This window comes from Phyllopteryx taeniolatus, chromosome 13 (assembly GCF_024500385.1).
Source record: "Phyllopteryx taeniolatus isolate TA_2022b chromosome 13, UOR_Ptae_1.2, whole genome shotgun sequence".
NCBI lineage: Eukaryota > Metazoa > Chordata > Actinopteri > Syngnathiformes > Syngnathidae > Phyllopteryx > Phyllopteryx taeniolatus.
In genome coordinates, this window is record NC_084514.1 from 12,848,781 (window position 1) to 12,864,611 (window position 15,831).

General features: G+C 45.1%; 1 protein-coding gene across 2 annotated transcripts in view; it reads right to left on the reverse strand.

Moving 5' to 3' along the window:
• Positions 1–15,831, reverse strand: part of LOC133487834 (peroxidasin) — a 66,713-nt gene that overhangs the window by 12,568 nt on the left and 38,314 nt on the right. For both annotated transcript variants that reach the window (XM_061795023.1, XM_061795022.1), the window contains 9 exons: positions 15,652–15,808; positions 11,263–11,371; positions 8,031–8,188; positions 5,291–6,297; positions 4,668–5,164; positions 4,455–4,589; positions 2,893–3,101; positions 690–801; positions 439–571 (listed from right to left, as the gene is read on the reverse strand). In XM_061795023.1, the coding sequence (XP_061651007.1) occupies positions 439–571; positions 690–801; positions 2,893–3,101; positions 4,455–4,589; positions 4,668–5,164; positions 5,291–6,297; positions 8,031–8,188; positions 11,263–11,371; positions 15,652–15,808 (2,517 nt within the window). The remainder of the gene's footprint in view (positions 1–438; positions 572–689; positions 802–2,892; positions 3,102–4,454; positions 4,590–4,667; positions 5,165–5,290; positions 6,298–8,030; positions 8,189–11,262; positions 11,372–15,651; positions 15,809–15,831) is intronic.

The window sequence follows — 15,831 nt, forward strand, 5'->3', positions numbered from 1 at the left end:
TGAAAACATGCAAGGACAGAAAGGCTGTTGTTTCTATGGGCATAGACAGCATCATGTCTTCTCCTAACTTCCACATGTAAACATAAAGATGGATATTCTATTGATTCGGTCAGGTTGATTTTGATTGACTCTTCCCGAAGGTTAGATTTACTTCTTGTCTGAGTGTGATTTCAAGTGATCCTGTGTTCTGACATGTACAGAGCATAATGTTCAAAATGCATGCAACTAGAAGTACATGAATTTTAAAAAATGAAAGAAAAGGGAACGAATGCAGCCAAATAAAACCTTAGCATAAACAGGTCCGCTTCATAAAAGGGACCCAAAGTACAAAGATGCAATGATCAAATGCCATAAAACGACTGCTGTGACACTGAAAGTGTATAATGCCAACTAACACGACACGCAATCTCCAAATTGTGTAGGGATTCAGGAATTGACCTGTTTGCGTAAACTTGTGATTGTCTTCTGCATGTCTGAGACAAAGTCCTGGAATTCGCTAACTGGGGGATCAGTGCTTTTTCGGGAGGTCAGAGTAACATTCACAAAGCTTTTTCTGGCTTCATCCACGGGACTGCAAAAGACAAAGACAAACAAAAGCAAAACTAACAAACAGCACTGTATGCACATGGCGACTAAATGGCCCTCCAATGCTCCGTTCACGCAACAAATGATTTACATCGGCGTGTCACCTGGTTTCCTTGATGCTGTCGGCAGGTCTGCTGTCTTGGTAACTGTGATCAGCTGACCTGCGCCCTCTAAAGTGGTAGGACAGCGCACTGAACTGACCTTTGGTCCTGCAGTCTGGCAGTGTCAAAAACAACAAAACAATGTGGTTCACTTTGTGTGCACAGCAGCATGGCTTCAATGTTATTCTGCTTTTAAGTGAGCCTTTATGCAGTCGGTATGACTACAAATCCAACGAACAAACTATTTTTTCCAAGAAGGTGAAACTGTAAGGCTTTTTGCAGCTACTGTGAGAGGAATCAGTATTTGATCCCCTGCCTAATTTGTAAATTTGGGCTCACTAATGAAGGAATTGAGTGTCTCCAATTTTTTTATGGTTGATTATTGATTGGTCATTTACAGAATAGCAGTCAGAAATTCAGACGATATAAAAGTTATAAAATGATGTGCATTTTCCATATTTTCTATCCCACTTATCCTCATTAAGGTCGCAAAAATGGATAGACGGATTATCGGCCGGGTTGATCAGCGGATACAGCCGTTACCGTGGCGACGATAACGACAATGAATTGCGCCAATGTATTGGATTGCAAAAAAGAACAAAAATAGGAAAAAAATGTGGCGTCGTCACCAGTGTTCACCATTCAAGAAGAGCTTTAGGTATGTTCACAGACTTTTATTACGATACAGCTCGCAAGCAGGCAACAGAATATTAAGTACCCTAGCAAGCTAGTGCTGTAGCAGTAACGTTTGTACGAAAACATGCTCTAAAGCTTCGGTAAACACTGGTTCGCGCACGTGAATAAAGTTTGACAACGGCGCAAAAGGATTTTGATAATGGCAAGCAAGGGAGGCGACGCGCCAATCACAATCCTATTGGTCAACGTCGCTCTACCCAAATCTTTGGGTGTGGAATACGTCACACGACAAGCCGCTTTGTTGTTGCCGATTAAATATGTCGGGCCCGATGGCTAATCAGGCCAATATCGGGGCTAAAATCATGTTGTGTGATCTGGGCATTATCGGCCTCCTTGACTAATAATTGGTATTGGCCTTGAAAAAAACTTTGCGAGAGGCGGGGTACACCCTGCACAAGTCATTGGGTCAACTGGGGGCGAGTGAAATAAGTATGTCAGGGCAACTCAAGAGTGGCCTAATCAGTCTCCAGAGCTCACCCCAATAGAAAACCTGCGGAGGGAGCTGAAGCTTCAAGTTTCCAAATGGCAGCCAAACAAAAAGTTTTAAAAAGATTTAAAGTTTTCTATTTAAAAAAAAAAAAGACAGCCAAAATCCCTCCTGACCTGTATACAAACTATGTCTTACAGCTGTAATTGTCAACACGGGTCTCTAACTTGAGTTTTGCTTCAGTCAAATACTTACTTCACTCAATACAATGTGTAACATTTTACAACTTTTAGCGGTTTTTTGACAGATATTCTGTCCATTTGATCAATAAACGACCGTTTCTTTGTAAGTTAGCAAACTAATGTATTATTCCCCCCACTGTATGTCTCTGGGAATCTTTGGTAATATGCAACCACAATATGACGTACAGTAAATGTAAAATATAAAGTGCATACAACACAGGAAACCAAGATTACTACTACGATCACCATATCATTTTGTCTGCAGCATGAAACACAAACATCATGGTGCCACGCATCCTGTGCACATTCGACAAGTCATGAAGACCAACAATAGAGAGATTATAATAAACCTGAGGAAGGGAGTTCCATTATTTGTACAGTCCAGCCCTTTCATGTACCAAACAACATTTTGTATAACACTATCTAGAAAAACAAGACTTCCTGTCGTGTGCTGATGCCAAAATACATTTTAAGAAAGGGACACCACAGATACACTGTAGTTTTCTGCGTGACACTCAACAAACGAATGTTGTTTGTTGTTTGTTTTGAAAAGCTTATGGGGGTTTATCCCCGCTTATTTATTTATTTAAAAAAAAAAAATATATATATATATATATACATATATATATATATATATTATTTTTTTTCTTTTGGGTAGGTGTTTAAAAAAAAAATAATAATAAAATAAACATTTCGCCAGTGCAATTATAATGGACCTCAATTATCTGGGGATTTTTGGTATTTGTGGTCCAGCCCGGTCCCTATTCCCCTGTGAATAGAGGAGGTCCACTGCATAAGATTATGAGTGAAATAAGGTGTGATTTAGACTCGGGTTTCTTACCTTCACAGCAGTCTTGCCACATGCGCAGGTCGATCTGTGGGATGTTGTCGCAGTTGCTGTAGCCATGCGGCACCTCTGCCACCCTGAAGACATCACGCTGCACACGTGTGATGTTATCTCCGTTGTCGCACAGAACCCGAGCTAGAGAGGCCTGCTTCAGCTGAGTCAGCTGGGCAGGCGTGAAGACCCCGGGGTTTTCATACCAGAACCTGCACATTACAAGGATTTGCCAGATTCAGAAGTAACAAACTTAAGGGCTGTTTCTACCCAACAGAACCATTTAGTCCCGTCTCTACCAAGCAGTACGGTTCAGACCGCTTGGCATTTTGGATTTCCAATGTTTACGTGGTAAATGGCTCATATCTGACCCATATCGATCCAGACTTTCATCCTGGGTTGGTCACAATAGTATGCTATGGTAGCTTGTAGGCAGAGGCGCTGTATATGATTGATCATTAAGAATATGGTCAATACTGAGGAACTGATTGACTGACTCCTCTAGGCAGCATTAGTCTGCTTAATTTGACACTGGAAACTTTAATGGAATACAAACAGAATAGGAGAACGCTACCAGTTGTTTTTTTTTTTTTTTTAAATTGTAATGGTACTATTTTTTATTTTTCAAGGGTACCAAAATATGGTTTTTATAAATAAATAAATAAATAAATACATAAATAGAGGCTGTTTTGTTGCCTGTTATCAAATTGGAGGCCCTTCCGGGCCCTGAGAGTCTGCCGCCTGTTGCAGCAGGTCTGACACCCCATTTATTTCCCAGTTTCTGTCTATATTCCCCCCACCTCAATGAGTATTTACGTCAAAGATTTATTGTTGGAGAATAACAACGATGATAACCTACAAACACGAGGAGCTACCGCAATGCCTCTCTGACAAGCAGTTGGCCGGCGTCCCCTCGACAAAGAATTCATAAATCCTGGGGGGAAAAAATGGAGGGGATTGAGAGCTGGCGCTAAAGTGAAGTAAACCGAGAAAGAGCAATGACTGGGTCAGGAGATTTGAACTCTTTCATTCCATTGATCATTACGGACAAGGTGAGGTTACTCGTCAACAGACAAACTAACGGCTATTTGGCTCTCTTCAACCAAATGCGCGCACCGTTATGCACGCTGGGATCACAAAATTACAATTTCAGCAGGTTAGGGTTACACTCATACTGGTCAGGCGAGACCAGTCATGTTTCTCTCTCATTTAATAACTCACTGAACATGTAGACTGAGCAACGGTAGGGAATACAAATATGGAGCTCCTGTGAACAGAGCATGTGGCTCTTAATCTCTGACCCTAACCCTTCATACACCTCGGGACCAGCAACAGGACTGTGACACACTTGAGGCGCCGCGGGAGCGTTTCAATGGCAGAAACTGGTTGTTTTTTTTGTTCCCCCTCCAAGAGGTATAATTTATTTTTATGAATTGAGTATATATTCTAATTACTGATATTACAATTTTTTACCATTGCATTATGTTTTTTTTATAGCACTTTGTTTCAGCAGCGGTTGTTTTTCAAAGTGCTCTCTAAATAAGGTTGAGCCGAGTTATCAGTACCTGTCTCCATCCCGCAGGCGTTTGAACTGGGAAGCCAGCAGACACATAAGGGTGGGCCCTAGCCTACTGCCAGGAACCAGGTCTTCAGCCATCAGGGCAGGGAACAAGTCGATGCTCAGAGGAGTGCCATAAAGCCTACCACACAGAACACATTGTTTGGGTGACTTTGAAATCCACAATGTATTTGGTTCCTGAGAACAGCTTGAAAATCACCTCTGTAGCTTCTCTCGGACATTGGGATTCTTAATCTCGTTCCGCAAATCCTCGAAGGTCTGAGCAGATGTCAGGTTACAATAAGTCCTGTAATCATTATATGGCGGTATGCCGTGATCTCTTCCTCGCTGTATGTTCATGGCTGCCAGGTCCAAGGCCACAGCGTGGACCATAGAAAACAACCTCTCAGTCAGCTCTGTATTGAGTAGCTGCGAGGAGACCCGCATTTTACCCGCGACGCCAAAGAGCCCGCGGAGCAGTGGGTCAATGCCACCCTCGTTCACGATGCGAAAGGGCGAGAAGAAGGCCCGATGCAGGGAGATGTGACCCTGGGTGATGGGCTGGAAGTCCTCATCTAACCTGTAGAGTATCGGGTTAATGAGGGTGTGCCCGAAGCGGAATGCTGCAGTGGCGAAAGCATTGAGGATGCCCGCATTAATATTGGGGTCATAACCTGTGTACGGCCCCATCATCTTCATGCCTGCCTCGCCTAGAATCTAGAAGACAGAGCAAGTGATGATTATCTGTACCACTGGTACCACGTATTAGCTCCTTTCAGTTTTCCACTGACACAAGCCAAGCGACAAGTATACAATAGAACAGCGGAAGAAAGGAATCTTTACCTTTGGCAACCAGTGACTGTATGTGATGTGTTGCATCTGGGCTCCCACTATCTTCCTGGCCTCATGGTAGATGGTGTCCCCATCCCAGTGGGGGTTCAGCCTGAGTAACTCTGTGGCTACCCGGTTGTGTTCCCTGAACCACGCTGTGTGCATGGCAGTCAGTCCCAGCTGTTCGTTGGCACGGTGGTCTCCAGCCAAGAAGCAGGGAATCGGACTCTCATTCTCATCCCTCATACACTCAGTGGGCGGTCCTGTGGCGAAGGGCAGCAGTGGCTTCCCTGTACGCTGGATAATTCCCTGCCGGAGCAAACCCCGTTGGCTGGCCAAATCGCGGATCTCCTCAGATTCATGGCGTGAACTGCCATAGACGTTTGAGGCATCGATGTAAGCAGTGAGCTGGTTAATTTGCTCTCTCGGGTACACACTGTTCATGAGTAGCGAGGTCATCCCACTGCCACACACGGGGCTGGAACGCACAAAGAACATGCAGCGGGCACCGCTTCTCAGTTGCCGTGGATCGTTGGGAGGGAACTGGATGGGGAAGCATGGCGGGTCATTGGTGCAGACCTGAGTGCACAGCTGTCCGTCAGAGAACCGTGACTGGCTGAGGGCCGCTACGGTCGAGTCCAAGTCATGATCGAGAAACTGACCCCACTGCATCAGCATATGAGTGTAGTGATCATCCGGAGTGATGGACTCGGTTCCAATCATAAAGGTGGACACCAACCTCGGCAGAGGCAGCCTGTAGCTGTTGTGTGCCTGCTCAGTGGCTCCCCTTGGCAGATTGAAGCCATTATCGTAGACCGATTTCAGGAGTCGTTCGAATGGGGTAAGTGAGGCGCCCCACATAGCGTGCTGCAGGTTGTTGCAAGTGCCATCATGAGTGCGGTACTTCTGGTGGAAGCAAATGTCAGAACAGTTGTTGATGCGGCGGTGGGCTGTGCAGCCGGACAAGTTGGCGATCACTTCCAGGAAGTGTGGGGACACCAGGTCGTTGTAGCGAAACTCTGTAGGAACATAAAGGAAACGGGTACAGATTGGATTAAGGATTACAATTTAACCCAAACGATTGACAATTGTCAAAATTGACAGTTGTGATCATTTTTAACTAAATGTCTGCTCTAAGATGTTATGATTGGCAATAGAAAGTGTGCTTTTTTATTTCATGAAGAAACCATGGTCGTAGATGATCCGATGATGTGTCTGATAAAGCCTTAAAGTTCCAGTAATCGTGTTATTATATTTATAGTTCCAAACATCCCTCCATTTTTTTGTTTTACAGTGCTTAGCCTGTTCATAACAGCCTATTGCCTATTGCCTATTACCTGGACTGGGTACTACTCAACACTACAACTGCTTCATCTTTTTGGAATAAATGTTGCAGAATCAATCCATGAATATATAATGTTCATCCTTCGTGTGCACGTTTGTTTTTTACTTAAATGCCATACTCAAATTTGAATTCTGACAATGTCACTGTGTCCACTCTATTAATAGGATTCTCATACAGTAAATCAATCAGTATTTCATTAATCGGACTCGATTCGATGACAAAGCTCCAATATGCATCATAACAGGATCTTTGTGTGTGTCAGCTGTAAGTGATCTGGTGACACAGTGTGCGCTTGTGTCACCGTGTGTGTGTGTGGGCAAACTCAAGAAAGTCTGGGTGAGGCATCCATTTGTCAGTCTCTTTTTTTTTCCCCAAACACCCTCTTCATTATCTCTTTGAAATGGCTTTCTAGGAAAATGTATCTTGGACATGTACTATACATCCATTTGACCTTCACAAGATTTGTCTGCAGCACCTAACTCCACAGATGCTTTTGTATAAAAAAGACACCACACAAAATATGACAATATAAACAGCGACTGAAGATTGCGCACCCTGTGGTGGCTTATGAGGAGTACAAATTTTATAGGCCGCTCAATACCAAGTCTATCAGTACCGTAGTTCCCCTGGCCTTGGTTAGGAGAAGGCGGTGCACAGTTTCAAAGCTTATCCACAGGCAAATGCTGCTCTCATTAACATTGGCAGTAGCGTTTTTGATTGAATTACCGCACGATTTACTACAAGGGTACAGTGGGATGTGCGTGGAATGTTATAAATATTTCATAAGGAACCATTAGATTGGTCCAACCTTTGTTAATGACACAAGCCCCAATAGAAATACCTGAGCATACGGAATCAACAAGAATTGTCTTTCCAAGATTAATGGTAGTCCTGTAGATTTAAAAGAGTGGTTGTTTTGCTTGGAATATTTAGTTTCCCCAAATGAAGCCTGATCTTGTGCCTTTGTGTTGCTTGGCAATGATTCAGGAAAGAGTGCCGCTCTTTCACTGAATGTTTGTGGGCTCGTGTGTTTGGAGTTTGAATATGTGTGCTTGCATGTTTTTCTTGTGTTCACGTTAGCTTTCTCAAACTGCACTTTCTTCCCACGGTCCAAGAACATGCATGCTTAGGTAAACGGAAGACTCTAAATTGCCTTAGGGTTTAAATGCTAATGTGAAGGATTGTCTATTCATACAGTATGCGCATTAGTCCTCTCATCGATAGGTGGTCAAAATTCAGGGTGGAACCAGCCTGTCAGCCTGTCAGCCTAAGTCAGCTGGGATAGGCCCCGGCTTTCCAGTGACCTGAACCAGGATAAGCAGTAAAAAGTGATGGATGGGTCAATTATCAAAACTGTACCACAGATTTAGAATTGCCACAGTTTATTGATATACTAATTAGCCTCACCAGTGCCGTTGGTGTCGACCATGAGACCCTGGTTGACATGGTTCTGGATGAGAAGCAGAGTCTGCTCAAAGATCTCGCCAGCACGAGCCTGCTCCACTGTGTAAGGGTCACGTGGATAACGAAAAAGTGCAAGAAGCTCTCCAGGGGTGCGAGGCTGACTAGAGGCAGAGGAAGATGTTGGAGAGGCAGAAGGGAGGAGCGAATGAAGAAAAACGTAAACAACCAAATATTTCAGGGAAATTCAGTTCAGCTTTGGGAAAGACAATGACATGAGTTTAGAGTTGAACAACATACTGTAGATGCACACTAGATATACATGTGAAAGACTAAAAACATGATGATGTATATCCTGCAGCTAATGCATCAATTCCAGAGCTGCAATTGAGGGTGTGGCTCTCAGTGCCTGTGCCTGTTCAACCCTGCCTTACCGAGAGCAATATAGCAAACACAATTCCTCTTACTCAGTAAGCACAACGATGTTATACAATGGATTAAATCCAAATCCAACATGAATGACATGTTAAGTACTGAAACACACAGTTGGCAGGCACACATGAGAGTACAGTATATATTTTTATTTTTACCTTGTGATGCAGGAATAAATGTACAACATGCATGCACATCTACAATAACAAACAGTAATAATGAAATCAAGCCTCCATGGTGATTGATATGGTATTGAATCTTGAAGAAACGTGTTCAACATACATGTCGTTCAGTTGCTTCGATTCAACAAGCGAATTATCATCACCTGGATGACTGAGAATCTACACACAAGCTTACTACAATAAACTGAATTCAGTGTATAACTATTATTGTGTCACAGAACCTTTTGACATTCAGTCAGTTTTAAATGCAGCCAAAAATTACATTTACCATAATGTCCTGTGTATAATATGTTCCTCTCCCCCTAAAAAAAGGAATCATATTATACATGGGTATAAGGAAAATCTCCCCCCCCCCCCCCCACATTGTATAAACAATGTGAGACCCCGGGGTTGCGAAAAAGTAGTCATTTCATTCCAATATGATATGTAATGTGTAATATTACAAATTTATATAGATTATATGGTAAATATTTGCTCCTCACCCGAGAATCACGACGGCCTTGCGGGTGCTGCCACATCATATCATATCTGTCTGGATGGACTTCGAGGTCACAGATGAACGTCTGTGTGTGCTCCGTCGGCGCAAAGCCACTTGCTATCTATTGTTCCTATACACCTGGTAAATTACCACTTATTTTGCACCGCAAAGCAGGCTCCAGTTGGCTACCTTTAAGATGTTTCACTTGGAAATCACTCCTCCTTGGATCGCTACTCCACGTCGTCACGGAAGCTAGCTAGCTCCTGCTGCTGGCTCCTGATGCTAGCTCCCGCGCTCAGCTTCTGCAGTTGCTACCTGCTAGCATCTCCATACTTGCAGCACAACAGCAGCCAGTGAGAAAAAACAACCAGGTTGTTGATTGTGGCCTGTGGAATGCTGGTCCACTCCTCTTCAATGGGCGTGCGAAGTTGCTGGATATCGGCAGGAACTGGAACACGCTGTCGTATACGCCGATCCAGAGCATCCCAAACATGCTCGATGGGTGACATGTCCGGGGAGTATGCTGGCCATGCAAGAACTGGGATGTTTTCAGCTTCCGGGAATTATGTACAGATCATTGCAACATGGGGCCGTGCATTATCATGCTGCAACATGAGGTGATGGTCGTGGATGCGTGGCACAACGATGGGCCTCAGGATCTCGTCACGGTATCTCTGTGCATTCAAAATGCCACCAATAAAATGCACCCGCGTTCGTTGCCCATAACATACGCCTGCCCATACCATAACCCTGCCGCCCCCATGGGCCACTTGATCCACCACGTTGACATCAGCAAACCGCTCACTCACACGACTCTCTGAGACGGTTTCTGAAAGTTTGTGCAGGAATTCTTTGGTTGAGCAAACCAATTGTTACAGCAGCTGTCCGGGTGGCTGGTCTTAGACGATCTTGGAGGTGATCGTGCTGGATGTGGAGGTCCTGGGCCGGTGTGGTTACACGTGGTCTGCGGTTGGATGTACTGCCAAATTGTCCGAAATGCCTTTGGAGACGGCTTAGGGTAGAGAAATGAACATTCAAATCACGGGCAACACCTCGAGTGGATATTCCTGCTGTCAGCATGCCAATTGCACGCTCCTCAGAACTTGCGACACCTGTGGCATTGCGCTGTGTGATAAAACCGCACATTTTAGAGTGGCCTTTTATTGTGGCCAGCCGATGGCACACCTGTACAATAATCAGCATCTTGATATGCCACACCTGTGAGGTGGGATGGATTATCTCGACAAAGGAGAAATGCTCACTAACACAGATTTAGACAGATTTGTGAACAATATTTGAGGGAAATGGCCTTTTGTGTATGTAGAAAAGGTTTTAGAATGGGAGCAAAAACAAAAGTGTTCCGTTTATATTTTTGTTCAGTGTCTTTGGCAATAAGAAGCAACACATTCAGGGTACTTTGGTATCACAATAATTGCAGCGGCATTTTTGCTGGTACATTATTGTTTTGTTTTTTTCGTTCAACTGATCCTCTTAGCCAGCAAGCCTAGAATTGCCATTTAAGACTAAGGCTGGGAATCCCCATGTCGGATTTTGGGGTTAGCTGTTTGAGTTGTGTGTGTATTTCTGTTCTTTGTGTATGTGTTTGTTCATGTTCAATGCATCGTGCATGCACGTGTAGGCCAAGTGTAGCGCCGTGTGCATGCCAATATCAACGCAACCGCTTACCACATCTTTAAACAGCATGGAAACACTTATGAACTACACTGAACAAGATCACTACTTCTTTATCTTCTCCACAATGAATAACTCTGGCCAGATGAGAAAATAGGTAACCCTGATTAGGATCAAACTAACTAAATCTGTTAGGAAGTCTGTAGGAAGGTACTGCATGCCAGCATATTGCTGAACAAACTTAGGAGATGTACCGGTCATTCATTTACTGAGATGTTGCAAAACAACTATTAATTTTACCTTGGGCTACATGAGTATGAATTGTTGGAGTGTCAAAAAAGTTAGAAGACTCCTCAGTACAAAGAAATGCAGTACTATGTACAACCACAATATTCAACGTTGTAAAGTAACTTCCGTTAGAGTGATTGTGCTTGATCTTATTAAATGTGCAGGTGTACCAAGTGTTGGGGCCAGTCAAGTAGCCTCCATGTTGCATGAGTCTCTCACAACTTACCCATCAAACAGACGTCTCCTTGTAGATTCGATAGCGCTGTCCACATTACGGATTGCCTGCTCTATGGACGTGCTCACGAATGTGTCGCCCTCTCTGCTCACTGCTGGAACTGTTGTTGTAAAGGCAAGAAGAAATACAGTAGAATCTCGATAAAACGGAGCCCGATATAGCAGACTGTTGGGACTGAACAATATGTCCACAAATAGTTTGCATTTGTCACTTGCCGTTTTAGGCCACAATAAAAACCCCTACAAAACAATTTTGTGCTGAACAGTAATATCGGTGCATATGGCCTCCAAAAAGAAAAGTGCTTCGATGTAACGGACAATCGGCTATATCGGACGACCCCCCCGCCCCTATCAGTCCGTTCTATCGAGGTTCCACAGTATTGTGAATGATAATGCGTGGCTGTAGTTAATAGCATACTTAAATGCAACTAGGTCGATATTACACGCAACTTGACAAACACATAATTCAGTCCCCAATTGTACTGAAATTTCTAAAACATGCTATCTAACAGGTTCTTTCAGAATGATTGGATTGCTATTGGTGGCACGGTGGAGAACTGTTTAGCACATCTGCCTCACAGTTCTGAGGACTGGGGTTCAAATCCCGGCCTCGCCTGTGTGGAGTTTGCATGTTCTGCGTGGGTTTTCTCCGGGTGCTCCGGTTTCCTCCCACATCCCGAAGACATGCGTGCTAGGTTGATTGAAGACTCTAAATTGCCCGTAGGTGTGAATATGAGTACGAATGGTTGTTTGCGATTGGCTGGCGACCGGTTCAGGGTGTACCCCGCCTCTTGCCCGAAGATAGCTGGGATAGGCTCGGGCACGCCCGCCACCTCTGTGAGGATAAGCGGTCAAGAACATGGATGGATGGATAGATTGCTATCAGTTTTCTAACTTTTATTTAATATTTTTTATCTCTAGCTGCTTGATTTTAGTTGGATACTTTGTTTGGTAATGTATAAAGAGAAGAGACTTATGTAAAGTATGAATAAAGAACTGGCTCTGTGAGAGAGGAAACACTTTTTTTTCTCTCTCCAGTACAGTGCGGAATGCCATTTCTGAGTTGAATTTGATAAAATGAAATGATACTGCATTAGCAATGTTCTCCTGGAACATTCCCATTATTTGAATTGGCTGTTGCCTCAAATATTTTTTCAAGTACCGTATATCACAGATGGTTTCAGATCAGTTTCATCACTGGTTCAGCAAGAGATTTTATTTGCTAAGCCATGCTTTGGATGTAATCAGTTTCTTATCCTTAAGGGCTCATCACTTTTTAACTCAATCTTTCTCTCAGAATTTTTCATCTACAGTACTTTGGTTGTAATACTGAAAACGTGTTTTGATTTTTATTTATTTTTTTTAAATCTACTTGCAAAACAATTTTTCTGAGAGTATAGCAACTTTAACTCATATTCCAACATTTTCTCTCTAACTTCAAGTCTCTTTTCATAGCCGACCTACTGTATCACCATTTTTTCTTTTTCACTACGACCCAAAGGCTCCTTCACATATTAATCAGATGATAAAAATAATACCAACACTTATACTAGTACTACTACTACTACTACTACTAATAATAAATACTGTGTACAGCCATCTATTTTCTTCGGGCTATCCGAGGTCGGGTCGCGGGTGCAGTAGCTTTAGCAGGGAAGCCCAGACTTCCCTCTCCGCAGCCACTTCATCCAGCTCTTCCGGGGAGACCCCGAATTGTTTCCATGCCAGCCGGGGACATTTTCTCTCCACCGTGTCCTGGGTCGTCTCCTCCCGGTGGGCCATGCCCAGAACACCTCACCAGGGAGGCGTCCGGGAGGTATCCTAATCCGATGCCCAAGCCACCACATCTGCTTCCTATCAATGTGGAGGAGCAGCGGCTCTTCTCTGAGCCCCTCCCGGACGACTGAGCTCATCACCCTAAGTGTGAGCCCGGACACCCGACGGAGGAAACTCATTTCAGCCGCTTGTCACCGGGATCTTGTTCTTTCGGTCATGACCCACAGCTTCTGACCATACGTGAGGGTAGAAACGTAGGACGACCGGTAAATTGAGAGCTTCGCCTTTCGGGTTAGCTCCCTCACCACAACAGACCGATACAAAGTCCACATCACTGCAGACGCTGCACCGATCCGCCTGTCGATCTCCCGTTCCATTCTTCCTTCACTGGTGAACAATACCCCAAGATACTTGAACCCCTCCACTGGGGACAGGATCTCATCCCCGACCTGGAGAGGGTACGCCACCCTTTTCCGACTGAGTCTCAGATTTGGTCTCAGATTTGGAGGTGCGAATTTTCATCCCAACCGCTTCATACTCGCGTGTGAACCGCTCCAGTGAGAGTTGGAGATCACGGTTTGATGAAGCCAACACAACCACCACATCTGCAGAAAGCAAAGTTGCAATACTGAGGCCACCAAACCGGACCCCCTATACACCTCGGCTTCACCTGGAAATTCTGTCCAGAAAAGTTATGAACAAAGGGCAGCCTTGGCGGAGTCTAACCCTCACTAGAAACAAATCCCACTTACTGCCGGCAATGCGGATCAAACTCTGACACTAGTCACTAGTCGTACAGGGATTGAACAGCCCATAAAGGGGGTTTGGTACCCCATACTTCCCACAGGACTCCCCGAGGGACACGGCCGAATGCCTTCTCCAAGTCCACAAAACACATGTAGACTAGTTGGGTGAAGTCCCATGCACCCTTGAGGACCCTGCCGACGGTATAGAGCTGGTCGACTGTTCCACGGCCAGGATGAAAACCACACTACTCATCCTGAATCTGAGATTCGACTTCCCGACGGACCCTCCTCTCCAGCATCCCGGAATATACCTTACCAGGGAGGCGGAGGCGTGTGATCTCCCTATCGTTGGAACACACCCTCCAGTCACCACCCCAGTCTGCCAATTCAGAGGCACTGTCCCCGACGTCCACGGGGTATTGCAGAGGTGTGTCGACCAGGACAGCCCCACAACATCCATAGCCTTTAAGAACTCCGGACAAATCTCATCCACCCCCAGGGCCTTGCCACCGAGGAGCTTTTTAACCACCTCGGTGACCTCAACCCCAGACCTAGGAGAGCCCGCCTCAGAGATCCCAGACTCTGCTTCCTCATGGGAAAGCGTGTACTCCGAACTGCTGTTTGGTGCATAGGCACAAACGACAGGCTACCCTCTCATCCACTGTGCTGGCTCCACAGGCGCTGAGCCGGTGGGCAGTAAGTATACCTACACCTGCTCAGCGCCTCTCACCGTGGGCAACTCCAGAGTGGAAGAGAGTCCAACCCCTCACCGGTACCAGAGCCCAAACTGTGTGTCTAGTTGGAACTTCTCAACCTCACACACCAGCTCGGGCTCCTCACTTGCCAGAGAGGTGACGTTCCACGTCCCTCGAGCCAGCTTCTGTAGCTGGGGATCGGACCGCCAAGGTCCCTGCCTTCGGCCGCAGCCCAGCTCACACAGCACCCGACCCCTGTGGCCCCTCCCACAGGTGGTGAGCACATGGGAAGGGGGACCCACGGTACCCTTTCGGGTTGCGCCCGGCCGGGCCCCATGGGTCCAGACCCAGCCACCAGGCGCTCGAATTCCAGGCCCACCTCCAGGCCTGGCTCCAGAGGGTGAGCCGCGCGTCCAGGCAGGGGAAAATGTGATTCCATCAATTTCCTCATCATAGGGGATGTTTTAGCCATGCTTTGTCTGGTCCCGCACCGAGGACCTGTTTTCCATGGGTGACCCTGCCAGGGGCATAAAGCCCCAGACAACTTTGCTCCTAGGATCACCGGCACACACAAAACCCTCCACCACAATAAGGTGACGGCTCAAGGAGGGGTAGTAAATATAGAAATATATATATATTTTTTGTCTTCGTAACAAACAATTATCATCTAAAGTGTTATAAAAAGTAGATAATAATAATAAAAAGTAGAATGCTTTCCAAAAATAAAAAAATCTCTAGTGGCGGAATGCCATCATCGTGCAAATCACAAACTCAAAGATGCTTTGTGGATAAGGGCATAATAGATTCCAACAAAAGCAGAAGACTTTTAAACAGTTTAGGATATTGTACATCAGCGTCGTGCTGACAGATCCCGGCAGAAAGAGAAGGGCTGACAGCAATCCGATATCACAGCATTACAGTGTGACTCAAACAGTCACACTTGGGCGTCTCACTCTATAGATGTTAAAATAACACGATAGTCATAAGCACCACCTCACAGAAGAAAAAATAAACTTTCCTGCTTCAGTTTGAATTGCAGGGACTGACTTTCTCAATTCACCACTATCAATCAATCAAAGTATAAAGCTGATTAAAAATAACATTTACATTTTGTTTCATTTTCATTCTAATTGGATGTGATTTAAAAAAAATGTGTTCTCTTACCCGTGACAGTTAGCACCATGCTAGCGACCTCATAGCCGATGGGATTGCGGGCTACACACTCGTAGCGGCCAGCATCAGCGGTGCCCACATCCATTACCTCTAAATAGCCATCAGGGCTGATGTGGAATTTACCACTCTCTGTCACCTGCACACCATCCTGAGAGATAGAAGGTGCAGTTG